General features: G+C 47.2%; 1 protein-coding gene across 6 annotated transcripts in view; it reads right to left on the reverse strand.

Moving 5' to 3' along the window:
- rpgrip1l (RPGRIP1 like) overlaps positions 1-21,270 on the reverse strand; it is a 303,409-nt gene that overhangs the window by 200,731 nt on the left and 81,408 nt on the right. For 5 of the 6 annotated variants that reach the window (XR_005461803.1, XM_038806727.1, XM_038806728.1 and 2 more), the window contains exon 10: positions 12,388-12,527. The exons of the other annotated variant lie outside the window; for it this stretch is intronic. Coding sequence is in view for 4 of the 5 variants with exons in the window: in XM_038806727.1 (XP_038662655.1) it covers positions 12,388-12,527 (140 nt within the window). In the remaining variant the exon portion in view is untranslated. The remainder of the gene's footprint in view (positions 1-12,387; positions 12,528-21,270) is intronic. 6 annotated transcript variants of the gene reach the window in all.

The raw sequence follows: 21,270 nt of genomic DNA on the forward strand, positions 1-21,270 counted from the left end.
CTACAGGCAGCAAGTCTGAGGAGATTTGCCCAGACTTCATTAGAAATGTAAAATAGTCATGCAGACCTCTGGGGCAAAAGGTTTGATTTTGAAGCTGAAAGATAAGTCATCTATAAATCGATTGGGATATCTCAACTAACCTCTGTTGCCATTGAGATGAGTAATTTAGGGTGAAGCCTTGGTTGGAATTCTGGAACGATGAAGGATTTTTCCAGAAGGTCTTTTGAGGACAGAGTTAACAGTACCAAGTTGGTGGGTGTAAGCCAGAAGGTCAGCAGGCTGCTAACAGCAGGAAAGCAGATATTGACCAGAAGCAAAATGGCTCTCAGAAATTAGAGGTATTTCTGAGATGCCATGATGTGGTGATGCCGGCGTTGGACTGGGGTGAGCACAGTAATAAGTCCAACAGGTTTGTTTCAAACACGAGTTTTCGGAGCTTTCCTGAGGAAGGAGCAGTGCTCCAAAAGCTCGTGTTTGAAACAAACCTGTTGGACTTTAACCTGGTGTTGTAAGACTTATTCCTGAGATGCAGCCACTAAGCAGTTAGCTTTGAGAATGTAGTGAAGCTAAAGTTTGAGTTGAGTAGTCCACAACCATGAAGAAATTTAGAGGATTAACCAAAAGCGAATGGAAGGATCCCCATGAAATTTCATATCTCAGAGAATAGCAAGAAGGCTGAGGACAAATTAAAGTTAATTCCTGAGAACTGTGGCACTTTGCTTCTAGGAAGCATAGGAACTTTCAAGAGCTTGATAACTAGCTGAAGATTTTTTCGGGCGGGGATGGGGGAAAAGTCATAAGGAAAAAGGGGAGGTTCAGTTGAGAAGATTAGTCTTAAGTATATGTGATTTAACTTTATTATACTTTTTAATGGTAAATATTAAGTATTCACCAAAGACAGTGTTAATTTCATAGTGTTTGCTTTACATGTTTCTTGTGAGTAAAATTAATTTAAGCAGCAGAATCGTGTGGCATAATTTCCTTCAGTTGATCACTGCATGTTTAAATTTCCTTTTAAACATAACCGGTTCTGCAGGGATTGTAACAAAACCGTCTTCTATCATACGAGAAGCGAATTAAAATATTACTTTGCAAAACAGCGGATGTAGTTTTTAATCTCTGAAAGAAGAAAGTATGGCATATTTATCCCACAGCCAGGTATAATTGACCTTACAATGAACACCATACCATCATCAGTATTATTTTGAACACATTTGAACAGCAGAAATATAATCACTGCGTTTCCTGCCAAAGCAAACTGACCATCTGCACATGCGCATTGGTCTGCGTGGACATCACACTGCTCAGTCGGAAAAGAGTTTTTTCTTGATTATACACAAGACATAATGGGTGGGATTCTCCGGTGGCTGACGCCAAAATCGGGGAGTACGTTTGGGCGGAGAATTGGTCCCGACGGCGGAATCGCGGCAGGCGCTGATTTGACGCCAAATCGCAATGCTCCGCCTCCACAAAAATGGCATAATTGCGACGCATGCAGCGCGTAGTTGCAACCCAGTTCACATCTCCTTAGTGGGCCCACCTACGATGCTCCGCCTCTGATGGGTCAAGTTCCAGACAGTGCAGTCATTGTGTGTTCTCAATGGTCGTGAACCTGGCAGGGTGGCTGCTGAGAGAGTGGCCGTATGGACAGTATGCAGCAATGCCATATTTAGCCGACAGCCATACTGCTGGCATTGGGGGCTTCTGCTAGGGCTGGGGGGAGTAGTGGGGGTTGGCCAGGAGGTGGGTTGTGGGGTTGAGGTGGACGGGTACGCTATAAACCTGGTGCCCTGGGCCATATAGCGGACCCCCTCGGGGCACTCCTGGGTGCCCTCTGGCTCCAGCCGACTCATCAGCTGTATGGGCTTTCCAGCACAACCAGTGCCATTTTCTGGCTGTGATCCGTGTGTGGTGGGGGTGGTCGTCTAAGTGTGGTTGCAGCTTATCAGTCCTGCGAGTGTCTATCATGGACATGGCGATTCCCACACTGTTTTTTGTGTGTTCCGTTGGTGTTCCACGCAGCGCCAGTGCTAGCCCCTCACCAGTAACGGAATCAGTACAGTGTGGCGCCGATTTTTCCGACGTGGAACTCCACGGATCCTTCGTTGGCGTCAGCACTTAGACTCGGGAACGGAGAATCCAGCCCAATATGTGTTCCCGACAAACAAGAGAGTGGGTCATAGTACATTTAATATTGACTAAGAGGGAGAGACTTGATTCGTGGTCTAACTGAAATTTTAAAAGGAGAAATGTAACACAAATAATAATATCATACAAGTGTAAACTTAACGGGATGATTTACAGTGTAATTGCTAACGACCTGTAGGGAATGACCACAAATTGAACATTCTACGGTATCATAGGGCCAAAAAGATGTGTGGGTTAGGTGGATTGGTCAGACTGATTTGTCCCCTAGTGTCCAAATATATACAGGTTAGGTGGTATTACGGGAATAGGGCGGGGAAGTGGGGTGTTCTTTCAGAGGCTAGGTGCGGACTCAATGAGCCGAATGGCCTCGTTCCGTACAGTAGGGATTCAATGGAATGCCACTCGAACTGCGCATGCACGGCATTGGCAGCAAATACAGCCATAATACTGGTTTGGCTGTTTATTTCACACCCTGCATTATTTTCTTATACACTCAAGTCAGTGGAAAGGAAAATCAGACAGTTTATGTAATGAATGGCTCATCTGATAGTGCCCATTTTACATCCATGTTGAAATCTAAACTTCTCCCCCAAGGTGCACAGAATTGCCAAATTTGAGCACTGTGGCCTGTGAAAACAGCAACATATAATCTAGGCAACAAAGTATTTGTTTGGCATGAATTTGCAACTAAAAATATTAATTGATTCCAAATGGATAGTGGCTTGGCTCCCTTGATTTTGGTTCAGTAATCAGGCACACGCTGATGTGGAATCAATGCAATCCTACCAGATGGGCAAGTCAAAAGTTGAGTTTTCCCAACATTATGATTCCTGCCTTCATGGAAGCAAGAAAAATAATATTTAATTAAAACTAAAGCTATCATGGTCCACTGATTATTATTTGACATTTTAGCTAACATTTTGAAATAGTTTGCACAAAATCCTTGAACTCAGGGCAAAATTCTCCACCTTGGCCGTGGTAGTCGAGTTTACGGTGAGACAGAGAATCCAGCGGATGCGAAGAAAGCAGGATTGGCACCAGTCGTTGATTCGTTTTCAATGCTCCAGCCCCCCTCTGGCATTGGGATCGAGGTTCGCGTGCTGCGCCAGCAGAAGGGTGCAAAACCTATTTGCATCCACTTACTGTGGCAGGCACCATTTTCTCCAGGCCTGGGTGATACTCCGGTCCTCTGGACCTTGAATTACCTGGACGAGAATCACTACAAATCTTGGCAAGCTTGGTCCTGACACAATGGACCTCGCGGTGGGCCAAGGGCGATAACCTTTTAAGGGAGTTGCCCCCAAAGTCCATCTGAGGGCCAACTCCCCCCACCCCACAATGCAAGACATGCCCACCAGACCCTCCCCACCACCAATCTTCTAAATCAGGAAGATCCAGTGACACCCTGAATAAAGAGACCCCCCCAGAGACCTCTTAAATAAAGAGGTTCCCTCATAGACACCCACTATATAAAAAGATCCCCTCCCCCCGAAGTGAGACCCCTGTCAGAAAGCCCTCCAGGAGAGTGTTCCCTGTCAGGATGTCCTCCAGCAGAGAGAGAGAGACCCCTGTCAGGTAGCCCTCCAGAAGAGAGGCCCCCATCAGGATGCCCCCCAGAAAAGAGACCCCTGTCAGGAAGCTCCCCAGAAGGGAGACCCCTGTCAGGAAGCATTCGGAAGAGAGAACCCTGTCTGGAAGCTAGAGAGCAGTCCAGACAGAGGCAGTGAACAAAATTAATTCTCATCTGTTAATTCCTGGAAAGAGAAAAACATTCAGCTGTGTTTAAACCCCTTTCCAATTACCTCACTTCAGGCTTGAGTGATTTTGAAGTGGTCAGCTGGAAACTGCCAGAACTTAACTCTGTTTGATGTGGTCCAGGAGCTGTCATCGAAGCTTGATGTTTATAAACACTCCCTCAGAGTACTGCAGAGTCACTCAACCGTGAAGGGAGATGAATAGAGCAATGCTGACAGCTGTGTCTGGCTGGAAGCTGTCAATCACAGTCTAGTAAATTCAATATCAAAGAGAGATTAATGAATGGCTTGCAGCTCAAAGATCTGAGGAGGTTTAAACACAGTTGACTGGTTTTCTCTTTCCAGGAATTGACAGGTGCTTTCTGTGTCTGAGCCAGCAGGTTTATTGCCCAGGTGAGTGTAATTTTTTTTCACTGCCTCTGTTTGGACTGCTCTCTAGCTTCCAGACAGGCGCCTCTTTCCTGGGAGGCTTCCTGACAGGGGTCTCCTTCCTGGGGGGGGGGGGGGGGGGGGGGGGGGGGGGGGGGCTTCCTGAGAGGGGTCTCTTTTCTCAGGGCTTCCTGACAGGGGTCACTTTTCTCGGGGGCTTCCTGACATGGGTCACTTTTCTCAGTGGCTTCCTGACATGGGGTCTCTTTTCTGGACAGTTTCCTGACAGGGGTCTGTCTTCTGGGGCTTCCTCTCTTTACAACAATCTGAGGTCCCTATCTGCTTCAAGAAGACAACCATCATCCCTGTACCAAAGAAAAGCCAAGCAGCGTGCCTTAATGACTATCGTCCAATGGCTCTGACATCCATCATTATAAAGTGCTTTGAAAGGTTAGTCATGGCACAAATCAACTCCAGCCTCCCGGATTGCCTTGATCCACTACAGTTCGCCTACCGCTGCAACAGGTCCACAGCAAGGGTCATTTCCCTGGTCCTGCACTCAACACTGGAACACCCAGATAACAAAGACACCTATGTCACTCCTATTTATTGACTACAGTTCAGCCTTCAACACTATTATTCCTACGAAACACATCTCCAAACTCCGTGGCCTGGGCCTCGACTCCTCCCTCTGTGACTGGATCCTGATCTTCCTAACCCACAGTTCACAATCAGTAAGGATAGGCAACAACACCTCCTCCACAATCATCCTCAACACCGGTGCCCCATAAGGCTGTGTCCTCAGCCCCCTACTATACTCCGTATGCACATATGACTGTGTGGCTAAATTCCCCGGCAACTCGATTTTCAAATTTGCTGATGACACCATCGTTGTGGGTCGGATTTCAAATATGACAAGACAGAGTACAAGAATGAGACAGAGAATCTGGTGAACTGGTGCGACGACAATAATCTCTCCCTCAATGTCAACAAAACGAAGAAGATTGTCATCGACTTCAGGAAGCATAGTGGAGAACATGCCCCTGTCTACATCAATGGGAACGAAGTAGAAAGGGTCGAGAACTTCAGGTTTTTAACGTGTCCAGATTACCAACAACCTGTCCTGGTCTCCCCATGCCGACACTATAGTTAAGAGCCCACCAACGACTACTTTCTCAGAAGACTAAGGAAATCTGGCATGTCAGCTACGATTCTCACCAACTTTTACAGATGCACCATTGAAAGCATTCTTTCTGGTCGCATCGCAGCTTGGTATGGTTCCTGCTCTGCCCAAGACCACAAGAAACTATGAAAGGTCGGGAATGTAGCCCAGTCCATCACGCAAACCAGCTTCCCATCCATTGGCTCTGTCTATAATTCTCGCTGCCTAGGAAAGGCAACCAGCATAATTATGGACCACACGCACCCCGGACATACTCTCTTCCACCTTCTTCCGTCAGGAAAAAGATACCAACCAACTCGAAAACAGCTTCTTCCCTGCTGCCATCAGACTTTTGAATGGACCTACCTCGTATTAAGTTGATCTTTTCTCTACATCCTAGTTATGACTGTAACATTACAGTCTGTAGTCTCTCCTTCCTTCCCTATGTACGGTATGCGTTGTCTGTATAGCATGCAAGAAACAACACTTTTCACTGTATACTAATACATGTGACAATAATAAATCAAATCAAATCCTCACAATGGCCACTTTTCTGGGGAGTCTTTGGGGGGGCACTCCTTATTTAGGGGGTCTCTGTGGGGGAGGGTGGGTTCAGATCACGCCTGTACTGGGGGGGCAGCACAGAAAATCCGGGGATGGGGGCCTGAATTGTGCTGTGGGGTTGATGAAGGCTGGATTGCCAAGCGGGGAGAGCACCCTCAAAATGGCAGCCTGATACTCGCAATTTTTGCCATGCATAAATTTGCATGGTTAAGGATTGGGAATCGCTTCCTCATTTGCGTTCATACCAGGTGCAATTCAGCTCCGGCAGGAGACATAGGGCTGGATTCTCCGATTCGGGAGCTATATCTGGAGCATGTGTCTTGTCGTACGACCAAAACGCCGACGCTGCCCACTCACCAATGCTCCGCCCGGTGGGGGGCTAGCAGCCGTGCCACGCAAAGCCCCAGGCTTTACCTGCAGATACAGATGGGGAATTGTCGGGTACATGGTTGCGCATGCGCACGGCAGCAGCCTGGCCTGCCAGATAGTGCCCCCCTGTAACCACCTCGCCACCCCCGGACCACCCACACCAGTTCCCCAGCCCCCGCCGAAGCCCCCCCCCCCCCCCCGGCTAGCAGAACGACTGTGGGGTCGCTGGGCACAGTCCGCAGCTGCCATGCCAGGTCGCCGAAAATGGAGAGCATACGTTTTCATAAAATGTATACTGCAGGAGGCCATTCGGCCCATCGGGTGTGCACCGGCCCTTCTAAAGAGCACCCCACTTAAGCCCACACTTCCAATCTATCCATGTAACCCAGTAACTCCACCTACCCTTTTTTTTTATTATTATTTTTTTTTTTATAAATTTAGATTACCCAATTATTTTTTCCAATTAAGGGGCAATTTAGCGTGGCCAATCCACCTACTCTGCACATTTTTGGGTTGTGGGGGCGAAACCCACGCAGACACGGAGAGAATGTGCAAACTCCACACGGACAGTGACCCAGAGCCGGGATCGAACCTGGGACCTCAGCGCCGTGAAGCGGTTGTGCTAACCACTAGGCCACCGTGCTGCCCTCACCTACCCTTTTTGGACACTAAGGGCAATTTAGCACGGCCAATCCACGTAACCTGCACATCTTTGGACTGTGGGAGGAAACCGGAGCACCCGGATGAAACCCACGCAGATACGGGAGAACGTGCAGACTCCGCACAGGAAGTGACCCATGCCAGGAATCGAATATGGGACCCTGCAACTGTGAAGCAACTGTGCTAACCACCGTGCTACTCTGCTCAGTGATCCATGCCATTCGGGGAGGAGCATCGGGGGGAAGGCCATCAGGTGACATCCTGAAGCCTTCCCAATGGCATGCGGCATACGCAGCGATGATGCCATTTTGGAGGGGGCGGAACATCCAAAAAGCGGCACCGCCCTGATTTCAGCGTCAAAACGGGTTTCCCAGCCAATCGCTGAACACTATTTCGCCATCGGCGATCAAAGAATCGAATCCATAGTCTCCCAAACAGAGAGATTCGCCCTCTGTCTCTAACAGCAATGTGGGAGTACCCTCGCCACATAAACTGCAGCAATTCAAGGCACCACCACTTTCTCAAGGGCAATCATGGATGGGCAATAAATGTTTGCTTTGCCAGCCACAAACACCGTTGAATACAAAAATAATTACGAATGACAGAATAGTTCCAATCTTTTTTTTAAAATTTAGAGTATCCAAGTTTTTTTCCAATTAAGGGTCAATTTAGCATGGCCAATCCAACTACCCTGCACATCTTTGGGTTATGGGGGCGAAACCCACGCAAACACGGGCAGAATGTGCAAAGTCCACATCGACAGTGACCCAGAGCCTGGATCGAACCTGGGACCTCGGTGCCATGAGGCAGCAGTGCTAACCACTGTGCCACCCGTGCTGCCCAGATTAATTCAAAACTTAGTGCAACTTGTCAATAAAAGACAGTTAGTATGTCTTAAAATGGGATTGTATTGTGCCTATTTTACTGGCACAAAATGGGCACGACCAGACCCAACCAGGATTTTCTGGTCCTGCAAGTGGGGGCATTGTTGCCTGTGGGACAGGAAAGTTTGCCCGCTCTCCAAATGTTCCTGTGCTGCCCATGATGATGCCTGCCACTGCGGGGCTAGAAACTCCTGCCACAATTTCAGGGACAAATGTCCTGCACCTCAAGGACACCAGAAAAATATCCAACCAGACATTGAGCTGTGCCATTATTCATGCAACCCTGGCAGTTTGTTGAAAAAATGTTAAGACCTTTAAACATGTACATAAATAACGGGTCACCTGAATTTCTGCTCCTACAAAGAACTAACAGAAGTAACAAGTGCTGCATTGGGGGAAATCGAATATAAATTTACAATGGTGATCATACCCTTTAATACAATTTTACAACCTGTTGAATATATATAAAAAAATAAAAATTAAACCTTTAGAAAATGAACTAATAAATTTAACAGCAGTTAATATATTGTATCTGCTGTTATTTAAAATGTTCAGCCAATCAAACATTAAATCCCTGTCAGTATTAAAAAACTATGACAATTGCAGTTACTTTGCTAATAAAAGTATCATTCCTATCTTGTACAATTTCTGTGGAGTCTGCATTTTAGTTTTGTACCCACTTCCTTCACAGACCTTTTTATTTAAAGAATAATATATCATAATTGTTCTGCAGAAACACTACAATTAAAAACATGATACAACTGCAGGGTATTATTTTGCTTACAGCGTAATTCTGAAAAGTTCTAACATCTTACAGATGCTCATTTCTTAACCCTTTTTAGTCCATACTATTAAGTCTTAACATTGCAGGCATTTTGCATTGCAATGAACATCATGAAGATGCCTATTTGACGCGTTTAACATCGGGGTGGGAAGGGTGTTGCATGGTGGGGGTGGGGTGTGTGGTTGGGAAGTGTGGTTTTTCTTTTGTGTTGAGGCATCCTTTAAAAAGATATTTCAAAACTAAGTTGTGAGCATATGGGTTTAATCAGAGCCCACCCCACAAGCGTGCCACTGTGGGACCCCCACTCCCATACTCCGGATGTTTATTTCTAAGTTGCTTGCAATACAGTGGAGGGAGCTGGCGTTGGGGCCAGTGGCTTCAACACTGTTCTTCCCACCTGCAAAGAAATGAGAAAATCCGCCCTTAACATCTGAGGGAAAAGACCACGACTGATGGTATTAAAGCTAATATGTTTCTGAATAGTATATTGTGTGTATCATAGAACTCCTACAGTCCAGAAGAAGGCTTATCGTCCCATCGCATCAGCACCAATCTTCTAAAAGAGGACACTAAGTGAGCCCACTTCCCCGCCCTATCCCCGTAACCCCACCTAACCTTTGGACCTTAAGGGGCAATTTAGCGTGGCCAATCCACCTAACCTGCACATCTTTGGACTGTGGGAGGAACTGGAGCACCCGGAGAAAACCCACGCAGACATGGGGAGAATGTAGAAACTCCACACAGTCAGCCAAGGTCAGAATCGAACCCGGGACCCTGGCATTGTGCGGCAGCAGTGCTAACCACTGTGCCACCCGTGTATCTTTTTGGGATGAAATTATCATGCTCTACACCTGATGCCCATGCAATGTAGTTTCCTTAGTGCTTTCACTTTTGTTCAGAACGTGTTACGTTACTACTATTACTAGATCGGTACTTACAGTATTATGCACAAACAAAAAACACACTCTCAAAGTGACCACCATAAAAAGAGGATTGTTGTAATAATTAAAATTGAGATATTTCTGTAAGTATGCCAGTTTAAATAATTACATTTACTACAATTTAAACTCTATTTGGAAGACTTTCTGCAGTGATTATGATAGATTTTTATGCTTACTGGTCCTCTCATGTGCTATATTTGCCCTTGGTCAGTTCTACAAGCCTTTTTTTCCCAACCATTCAGTCACCGTGAAAATATTATAACTGCAATTTTCACACACTGAGGCTGTGGAGAGTTTACTAACATGAAGGACTATAAAATGGTTAGATCTTTAGCCTCAATTACTTTGGTATGATATATTTAGGTTGAACTTGAACAGAAAATATATTTATGATATAATCACCTATTGCATTTGCAACATCTGTGGATTAGTGCAAAGGATTCATTCAACATAATGGTGATGCCATTTTACAGAGGCTACACAAGCCAAAATACCAATATGTGTGAAAATGCGACCGATAACATGGATGTCCTTCAAACATTATTTAATGGCAGATTTCCAAAATTAAAGAGTAGCATAATTTGATTTAATTTTGCACCATATATTTCGGTACACATTACCATCTGCACTAATTAAACTGCAATTTATGTGACAGCGTTAATTATTTTTGATGTCACACTTTAAATCCCAGTGATTAACCTACTCTTTCCCAGAACATATTTTATTTCAAAAAGAATAGGGATAAGTGAATACAAACAGATAAATGGCATTGTACAGGACTTTAATTCCTGTTATTTAATTCCTGTTATTAAACTTTCCAAGAACATAGGAGCAAGTTACTCACTCAAACTTCACACCAACACACATAGAAATAAGGGTACATGTCATAAAAAAGCAAAAGAAAAGTTGAGAAGTATTGCCTATAATTACAATGGCTGTGGATAATAAACAAATAGTTTTCTGTTTTTTCATTACAATTTTAAATTAATGCAACCCCACCAATGGAATCAATGTGAACCACTAGAAGTGGCACTTTAGCAACCAATTGCAATGCGCAGACAGGAAATTTAATAGGAAATATATAAACTGTTCAGTTTTTATTTATTTGCTATCGTATGACAGATTTGCTATACTAGGATAAAGATAATTTCTGTTTCACAATGGTTCACTAAAACCCATAAAAAAGTCAAGACTTTTTACCCAACAATCATTGGACCCTTTCCTTAAATAGAACAAAAATCCGACCAAAATGAAGGTAATGCCAATTTTATGCATTTTACATAAATCTTCTCGAGACTGAGAAGAAAGCACCATGGTAGACGTTATTAAACCTAATAGGTTTTTGGAGCAGTATGGCATCTGAAACTTGTCTCAAGTTGGTACAGCAGGTTCCTAACTAGAAAGTCACGATCTTTAGTTTTAGGTCTACTAATTACTCAAACTTCACTAAACTTTGGTGAGTTCTGTCATCTCTTGGCCAGGCCACTGGATGGAGCACTGCCCTGTTATAAGCAGCCAGTTTATCCTGTGCCTGTAACAGATGCCCATCTCGGAAACTGAAAGACCAACAAAGATACACTCCATTTGCCTGGCTGGAATTGACTTTCAACTATGCAAATATTTTCAATTTAGCTGGTCTAATTGGGAACGGAAATGAAGAGTGACAATTTAAAAAAAGAAACACAATTTTTAATCATTTGACTTACCGTATTATTAAAAAAAAAACATGTGATACATTTTAAACCCACAGGTCCACTTTACACAATCCAAAATATTTACCAATTTAAGGTCAGCAATTTTGCCAAACATTTTTATCAGAAGTATTTGGAGCTCCATAATTATCAATAAAGAAATGGGTCTACAGAAGGGTTGTGAAATACTGACAACCAAAAGGTTGTTTGGGATGAAAATGGCTTGTAATTATATCAAAATGAATGCGTAGTTACAAAACAACAGAAAAGTACGTCAGAGTCCCTGGTTGTGACTTGTCATACTTGCTGAATGATATTTGTGCAGATATCAGGTTATTACAGCATCAGGCTGGCTGCGATGACCCACATCTTATCATAATCTGACAGCCTGCTGACACACCCTACCTATGCGCACATATGAAGTATAGATTCTTAATTGAAATACCATACCATTATTGAAATTTGAAAAGCAGCAATTGCTTTGTGAGGGCTCCATACTAAAGCTTGGTATGAAGCTTCTATATTTTAATAGACTACTGTACTAAATACTACCTACTTAACCTTCTTTCAAATCTACACATGCTCACATCTTATAATAGGTCCGACTTCACAAAAGGATCAGCCATTTCATACGTGTCCTTTTAGTGAATATGTTCAGGGATTGTGATAGGCTTGGGCACACCGTGCAATTGCACAGATTGCTTGGTCCCAATGTTGCTCCTGCACAGGAGGCTGTGGGGCCATACCCTCCACTAATCATTACCTTTAAAAATGGATGGAAAAAAAGTTAAAGGAAGGTTAGCCGTCTTAATTTATCTCCAAGAAATTAGCTGTTGTAGAAAATTTAAGTTTTTTTGAAAATGTCTTCTTATAATAGGTTACAGACTATAATCCCATAGTGTACTACCCGCTCACATATAGTTTGCATTACTGCTGCAATTGAAGTTATTTACGATGCCAAGCAGATGTAAGCAAAAAACCCCTGAAATTTAATCACCATTGTGGTATGTATTCATGAATGCAGATTTTGCAGGCTTCATTTATTTTACAAGCTAAGATACCTCTTTCCAGTTTTATTTTGTCCAAGATGTCATTTTTGTCAGCCAGGTCAGATTTTAGTGCGGTCTCGAGCTGTGCAATCTGTAGTTTCAGCTGCTGTTCCTTCAACTTCCACTGTTGTTCATGGGTCATGTCAAAAGCACTGTAACCAAACATGTGGCATGTGAAGAACTATTGGAAGTAATCCTCCACAGAGAATAATAATTAAAACAAAAAAGCCTTAGTGGCACAGAGACTGCTGTCATCATGTCTCAGGAATTAAGCAAACATATGCTGGTCTGCTGCTGTTGAAACCAAGGCGCCTTGCTCAGGCTGCGGTTTAATCACATGAAAGGGTTTGTGGGATGAGCAAAGGCACTGGCCTTAATTTAGAGATCCATGGCCAGAAAAAACCTGGCATCACTTGGATCTGCGGGACAAGGAATGGAATTCAGCTACATATTCCAAAGGAATATAGAAATCCAAATTATCCAGTAACAGGGGAAGACAAAACCAAACTTTCCAAATACAAACCCCAATATTTCCTCAATATAAATAACCCAAACTACCAACCTGATCTCTTTTGAGGGGCTTGTGGAGTATGTAGTATTAAAAACTAGTTGCTGGTTGAAAGGAAATTAAACCACAAAGCACTAATGTTGGTTTTATCTGAAACGTTGTGGCCCATAGAATGAATATTCTACATGCACATGTGGCCGTTTGTTCCACTAAAAAAGATGGCAAAAGCCAAAGAGTATTACTTAAAGGAAGCTATTTTATGTCAAGCATTTAGAAAACAAAATAGGACGAGTAAAATAGGAAACTAGAAATGATAAAAAGAGAGCAAGGGAAGGATTTAGCAGCCGCATTAGCAGCGGGCGCAAAACCCGTCATGGATGCTAAATCTCGCAAGAGGCTAAAAACAAGACTTGTACCAGCGAGATTTTCGAATCCGATCTTTGCGGGCCCGCCCTGATGATGCAATCAGATTCACACCCAGAGAGGGCATGAATCTGATTTGCATGAGTTTGAATCCATTACCATGCATTCAGCGCAATAAACGTCACATCTTTAGCCCTCTTTCAAAATTCCCACCCACCAGACGTGATGTCCCGCCAGTGCAAATTACTACTGCTTTTTAAAAACAGGAACCAGTGCCATGACCTTGGAGATGGAGTAAGGAGATGAGCACCAGGGGATCAAAGGGGACAGAGCCCTGGAGAGGCATCATAGAATGTACAGTGCAGGAGGCCATTCAGCCCATCGAGTCTGCACCAGCCCTTGGAAAGAGCACCCCACTTAAGTCCACACTTCTAACCTATCCTCGTAACCCAGTAACCCCATCCAATCTTTTTGGATACCAAGGGCAATTTATCATGGCCAATCCACCTAACCTGCATGCCTTTGGACAGTGAGAGGAAACCGGAGCACCCGGAGGAAACTCAAGCAAACACGGGGAGAACAAAGGTATGTGGGGGGGGGGGGGGGGGGGGTCAGGAGTGAAAGAGAAAGAGGAGCTGGCAGGGGCATGGGGGCATAAGGTTGCACTCGTGGGGTGGGGGCTTGAAGTTGGTATGGGTGGTCCTGAAGTCTGCTGCTTAAATTAGCTTTTAGCAGACTGTGTCAGTCTGCTATCTGCATTGCTTAAATGAACTTTTACGGCTGTGTTAGTCTGCTGATGTGGGAGTATGAGACAAGGGTGGCTGTGAGGTACATGGGACAGGGGGTGGGATTTGATGATAGTCAAGGAGTTGGGCCTAATGGGCTGGATGGATGAGACTCTGGAAAAGAAGACAACACGGTGTCCACGTTGGGAAGTGGGGGTTGGGGGCGCACACAGCCTCTGAAGTAGCCGTCTCGGAGGCTTAAGTGTTGTGGCATGACAGCAATGTGATCTCGGAATGATGTCGTCTGAGTGAGAATGGTTCCTATTAGCTTTGCCTATCCTTGAAGCGTAAAGTAATTGTGCCTTCTAACATTCCTGAGTCTCATTCTCGTCAAACCAATTGGCCATCAAGAGTTTTTTTTAAGAATAATTTTTATTCAGATTTTCACAAAATATCAATAACAGAAAATATTAACAAAAAAAATACTAACAACTAAGAAATACAAGAAAGAACAAACAAACCCCCCCCCCCTTAAATACAAAAAGAAATAGATTAACACCCATCATAACCAAAGAACACATGTACACGCCCCTTCAACCCAACCCACCGAAACGACCCCCCTCCCCAGCCCCCCCGGGCTGCTGCTGCTGCTGGCCTTTTTTCCCTACCACCCCCCCCCCCCCCCCCCCCCCCCCCCCCCCCGCCCCCAAGGAAATCTAGGAAAGGCTGCCACCGCCTGAAAAACCCCTGTGCTGATCCCTCAGGGCAAATTTCACCCTCTCCAATTTGATGAACCCTGCCATATCATTGATCCAGGCCTCCACGCTTGGGGGCCTCACATCCTTCCACTGAAGAAGAATCCTCCGCCGGGCTACTAGGGACGCAAAGGCCAGAACGCTGGCCTCTTTCGCCTCCTGCACTCCCGGCTCCACTGCAACCCCAAATATTGCGAGTCCCCAGCCTGGCTTGACCCTGGATCCTACCACCCTCGACGCCGTGCTTGCTACCCACTTCCAAAATTCCCCCAGCGCTGGGCATGCCCAAAACATATGGGCATGGTTCACTGGGCTCCCCGAGCACCTAGTACACCTGTCTTCGCCCCCAAAGAACCTACTCATCCTCGTCCCGGTCAAATGAGCCCTATGTAGCACCTTGAACTGTATGAGGCTAAGCCTCGCACATGAAGAGGAGGAGTTCACTCTTTCCAGAGCATCCGCCCACGTCCCCTCATCAATCTCCTCACCCAGCTCCTCTTCCCATTTACCCTTCAGCTCCTCAACCGAGGCCTCGTCTACCTCCTGCATCACTTGGTACATGTCCAAAATCCTCCCCCCTCCAACCCACACCCCCGAGAGCACCCTGTCCTGGACCCCACGTGGGGGCAACAGAGGGAACCCCGCCACCTGCCGCCTGGCAAACGCCCTTACCTGCATATACCTAAAAATGTTCCCCGGGGGAGCCCGAAATTCTCCTCTAACTCACCCAGGCTCGCAATCTTCCCGTCTACAAACAGGTCCCTCAACCTCCTAACACCAGCCCTGTGCCAACTCAGGAACCCGCCATCGATTCTCCCTGGAACAAACTGGTGGTTCCCCCGTATCAGGGACCCCATCGAGACCCCCACTTCCCCCCTGTGCCATCTCCTTTGCCCCCAAACTTTGAGGGTAGCCGCCAGGCCATCAAGAGTTAATGATGTCAGCTGCCCATAGTCTCAAAGTCATGGAAATTAGTTGAACTCCTCATAGTTCAAAGTTAAGGAATGAGATGATTACTCAGAGCTCAATGCTTGGCTGAATGGGACCTAGAGGCATTGGGCTCACTTCTCTCCTGGACCCCAAAGCCTGCCACAGGATCCATTAGCCCCCATGGCGGACAGCACCATCCAGATGACACTGGCCATTAAGGATGAATGAGCGTATAACCCTCCCATCAGAACCCCCAATGTTACTGAGCATAAATGTGGGGGGAACCAGATAGGAGGCCAAAGGTGACTTTAAGTGGGCGTGCACATAGGTTGGGGACAACCCTGTTATGGAGATGGGAGGATACCTGAGGTGTGACTAAGCGGTCACCACCGGCTAAGGTCTGCGACTGGCTGCTTCCAGGTTCGGAAGACCTATGGGACATGAATGATGGTCAGTGACTGTGACATCAACCTCTCATCCCTTGCAGGAATTCAACTGATATTGGTATGGAGCCAGTGGAGTTGGCCTTTCTACTTATTACTACGCTGGAGGAGCACAGACTGAGGCGGCACTGAGAGAAGACCCTGTCATAGGAGTCCAGGGTAGGCTAAAGGGCTGGAAGCCGCAGCGGTCGTGTAGGGAGCACAAAAGCATAAAAAGGTGACGAAGGGTCTACATGACTCGTATGTCCTTCACGGAGCTGACAGACATGTGTCATACAAGAGTCCATCTCACAAGGGAGACTGTGTGGTATCTGTGCCATGTCCTTGCAGGCTTGGTGCCACATAGCGGTGGAGGACACCCATTACCTGTGGCCATGAAGATCATGGCAGCCCTGAACCTCTACGCAATGGGGTCCTTCCAGGGCTCCACAGGTGACCTGTGCAGAATATCGCAGGCATCTGTCCAGCCTCACAGATGCACTTTATTCTGGGGCTCTCGACTTCATACATTTTGACCATGGCCAGGCCCAGCAGGGTGAGAGGGCTATGGGCTTTGGAAACATAGCTGATCTGCCACAGGTGCAGGAGTGATCGACTGCACCCATGTCACTCTCTGAGCCCCATAGCACGAGGGAGTCCCCTTCATAAACTGGATGCGGTTCCACTCCCTCAATTTACAGTTAGTGTGTGACCACAGAAAACTAGCATGCAGGTACAGCAGATAATAAAGAAAACAAATGGAATGTTGACATTTATAGCTAAAGGAATAGAGTATAAAGGTATGGAAGTGTTGTTGCAAGTAACTATAGTAACTATGTGATGAAACCACACCTGGAGTACTGTGTACTGCTTTGGTCCCCTTATTTGAGGAAAGGTATTGTGGCATCGGAGACAGTTGAGGGGAGGTTCTCTAGATTGATTCCAGAGATGAGGAGTTTGTCGTATGAAGAGACATTGAGCAGTTTAGGCCTATACCCTCTAGAGTTTAGAAGAATGAGGGGAGATCAAATTGAGATGTACAAGATGATAAAAGATACAAATGAAGTAGACGTGGAGTGTACGCTTCCTCTTGTGTGGGGCATTCGAGAATGAGAGCTCATGGTCTTAGGATAAGAGATATGGGCGGGATTCTCCGTCCCCCCCGCTGGGTCGGAGAAGCTGTGGGGGGCGCGTGAATCCAGCCCCCCTGCTCCAACTGCCGTATTCTCTGGCGCCGGTTTTTAGGCGGCGGCGGGGATCACACCACGCCGGTCGCCCCCCCCCCCCCCGGCAATTCTCCGGGCCCCGAAAGGCCGAGCGGCAGTCGGTTTCTGGCCTGTCCCGCCGGCGTGAAATGGACGTGGTACCACAGGGCGGGACCTGGCTGGTAGGCCGGCTGGTGCGGTTCTTGGGCGCGGGGGGATCCGGCCCCGGGGGGAGCCCCACGGTGGTCTGGCCCGCTATCAGGGCCCATCGATCTGCGGGCGGGCCTGTGCCGTGGGGGCACTCCTTCCTTCCGCGCCGGCCTCTGTAGGGCTCCGCATGGCCGGCGCGGAGAAGACACCACCCTACGCATGCGCCAGAATACGCTGGCTGGTCTGCGCATGCGCAGAACCAGAGTGGCGGTTCTGCGCATGCGCTAACTCGCGCCGGCCCTTTGGCGCCATTTGGTGCGGCGCCAATCCCTCCACCGCCGGCCTAGGCCCCGGAAGTGTGGAGGATTCCGCAACTTCCGGTCGGCCCTACGCCGAAGTGGTTCGCGCCATTTTGTTATGCCGTCGTCGGGCCATCGGGGGTTTTGGGAAAATCCCGCCCATAAAATTTAAAACGGAGTTGAGGAGAAACTACTTCTCCCAAAAGGTTGTGAATCTGGAATTCACTACTTCAGAATGCTGTGGTTGTTGGGACAGTGAGTAAATTAAGGAGGAGTTAGACAGATTTTTAATTGGTAATGGATTGAAGGGTTATGAGAACGGGCAGGAAGGTAGAGTTACTGCCAGAATGAGATCAGCCATGATCAAATGATGGAGCAGACTTGATGGGCTAAATGGCCTAATTCTGCTCCTATATCTTATGAACTTAAGATTGCTTCATGCATGTGTGCCTCATTTAACAGAGAGTGCGCATGATAGTTATGTCCTCGGCCAATGACAGAAACCTGGCATTTTCAAAGGACACCACAGGCTGCAGGCATGGTTTATTGGGAACAAGGGATATGCCCTCAGGTCTTTGTAGATGACATCACTGCGGAGGCCAAAGATCGCAGCCGAGGGCAAGCACAATGAAGCTCACAGTGCCATCCGATCTGGAATTGAACGGTGCATTGGCCTCCTAAAGAAGTGGTTCTGCTGCCTCGACAGGTCCGGTGTGGCCCTCAATGCAGCCCCCAGAGGGTCGCCTGCATTGTCACGGTCTGCTGTGCCCTACACAACCTGACTCTGCAAAGACGAGGTAACTTTCCTGAGGATGACCTCGAGAAGCGGCATGTGTTCTCAGATGAGCAGGGCATTCAGGAGGGAGTCAAGGAACAGCCCGTTGAGGATCCGGAGGTCTGAGGGGGCCTGGGCAGGAGGACTAGAGACACTCCATTTGCCTCCCGCTTTAATCCCCCTCCTCAGAACGTTGTGACCCCTCTGAGGAGGGTGCTGACAACTCGCAGTGAGGAATGCGGTGTGAGGCTCCTCAGCTATTGCTCGTCTACCACATCTGTCTGCTGCCAATACGCTGACTCGCTGGCTTATGTCTGAGTGAGGTTCAGCCCTACATTCCTTTGTCCCTCTGTTCTAGAGAGGGATTAGGGGTGAGGGTCTGGGGTTCACTGAATAATACCGTAGTCCTATTGCTGCAAATGAAACATTCGCACTGAGGGGGCCTAACTGTCTGGCAGACATTGAGGGCCAGTGATTTCAACTGTGTTCTAATTGGGAGAAGCGCCATGCCACTGGGTGGAAGGTTAAAGAATGTGAGGTGTTAAGGTGATCAGAACAATAATATTTAATTCAGTGACATGTCCAGATTTAATAAGAGATTGGCTGGGCACTCCTAGGGTCTCTTGGGTGGAAATCCCCGGGGTGTGCTCCAGCGGATTGTCCTCCCTCTGGGTTCTCGTGGGTCCCTGGGTCGGAGGGGCAACTGGACTGAGGTCCAGAAACCTCAATGTCATCTGGCACTGCCAGTCTTGGAGGCCCATTACTATCTGAACCACACAGTTGAAGACCTCAGTCATGGTCCTCAAGGACTGAGCAATGCTTTAGAGTTCTCCTGTCATGGATCTGACCTCTTGCCCCAGGTTGGCCTTGCAGTGTTGGCCTGTGTACAACGCAGTGCCAGCACCATATTCTGAGGCAGAAGGCTGCGGGACCCCTCCATTCGGCCTTGCAGTTGGAGTGTTGCTGAAACCCGCTCCTGGCATTCCCGGCTCTGCCTTTGCATCTCCAGCAGCTGAGGGACGAATATGTCCACAGACAGAGCACCTGTCCAGGGCACAACTGAGTCCTGGGATCCAGCAGACCTCCGACTGTCTGATCCCTGGGACATTCCTGCTTCCACCTGATGTGCATCAGAAACAAGTGTGGCGCTCATCATATAGCCACCCAGAAGCCTGCCTGTTAAGAGTCACCACCGGGATGTGTCTCTGCAATGGTGGATGGTGCGGGTGATAGCTGTGACACTTCAGTGGTGTCCTCCTCTGAGATCTCCTCCAAGGTAGCACTGAGTGCTGCTGATGGATGGGCCTGGCTTTTTGGATGATGGTCCTGCAAGACAAGAAAGATGATATTAGTACATGGTCTAGTCAAGGATTTGGACTCACTTAAGTTTGGTTATCTGGATGAAGATGCAGCGGCTCCTCACTTTTTTCTCACAGGCCCATCTCGGTGTCTGCGCAGGCCTGTTTCAACACCTCCCCGGTGAGCTCCATGGCCCTCTCCTCATACGGAGTCAGGATCCTCAATTCGGGTATCCCACCACTCATCTTTCGCTCGGGTTGGTTGTGGGCAAGCTTCTCCTGCAGGAAAACAAAGAGGGAGCTGACCACCTGACGGGTCATATGTCAAAGATACCTAGTATGTGTGAGCACTGCACTTAAGCAGGGAGGTGTTCTGATGAGGAGCAGGGGGGCATTGAGGAAGCTTTTGTGAGATTGGGTGTGGGCCCCTGCAAGGTGGCAGCAGGTGGGATCGAGGTGGCAATCTACAATCCGAGGGGTGGAGAAAAGGTGGAGTGCAGAGAGGAGAAAGGGAACACACCTTGGCAAAATGGAGCAGGCCATTAATATTCTTTTGGTGGTGGCACGGTGGTGCAGCAATTAGCACTGCTGCCTCATAGCATCGAGGACCCGGGTTCAATCCCGGCCCCAGGTCACTGTCTGTGTAGAATTTGCACATTCTCCCAGTGTCTGTGTGGGTATCACCCCCACAACCAAAAAGATGTGCAGGGTAGGTGAATTGGCCGCACTAAATTGCCCTTAATTGGAAAAAAAAAAGAATTGGGCACTTCACATTTATTAAAAATAAAAGTTATTAATGTTTTTTGGCACATCCATCCTCGTCATCAGGCTGTTGGCATTAACCAGTGATGTGACAGTCTCCCAGGCAGGATTTATCACCTTGCTGGAGGGTCTCCTGCCAGAATGCGACCCTCATGTCTGCCTCTCCTCCACAGCATCTAGCATATGGGCTGAGGGCTCCCTCCGTGCATTTAGGAGCTAGTTTCCTCACTGCTTGAATGAGAGCAAGTGCTCTGCAGCCATTTAAATGCAGCATCCTCATCATTGAAGTGCTCAGTTGACCCCCGGATGGGCAAATCAGACGCCTTGCGCCTCAGGTACAGAGTGCCTGAAAATTGCAGTTCAGATTGTGCCGCAGGTGCCAGTGGGAATCGCACCAATTTTCACTTTGTAATTTTAAAAGAAAATTCCACCCCAAAAGTATAAAACTATTTATAGGGCGGTACGGTGGCATAATGATTAGCACTGCTGCCTCAAAGCACCAAGGACCCAGATTCAATTCTGGGTGATTGCTGTGTGGAGTTTGCACTGTGGAGGTTGCACTTTCTCCCTGTCTGCGTCGATTTCCTCCGGGTGCTCCGGTTTTCTCCCACAGTCCAAAGATGTGCAGGTTAGGTGGATTGGCCATGCTAAATTGCTCTTTTGTGTACGAATGTTCGGTGGATGAGATAGGGTGCTCTTTCAT

This window comes from Scyliorhinus canicula, chromosome 9 (genome assembly GCF_902713615.1).
Source record: "Scyliorhinus canicula chromosome 9, sScyCan1.1, whole genome shotgun sequence".
In the NCBI taxonomy this organism is placed as follows: domain Eukaryota; kingdom Metazoa; phylum Chordata; class Chondrichthyes; order Carcharhiniformes; family Scyliorhinidae; genus Scyliorhinus; species Scyliorhinus canicula.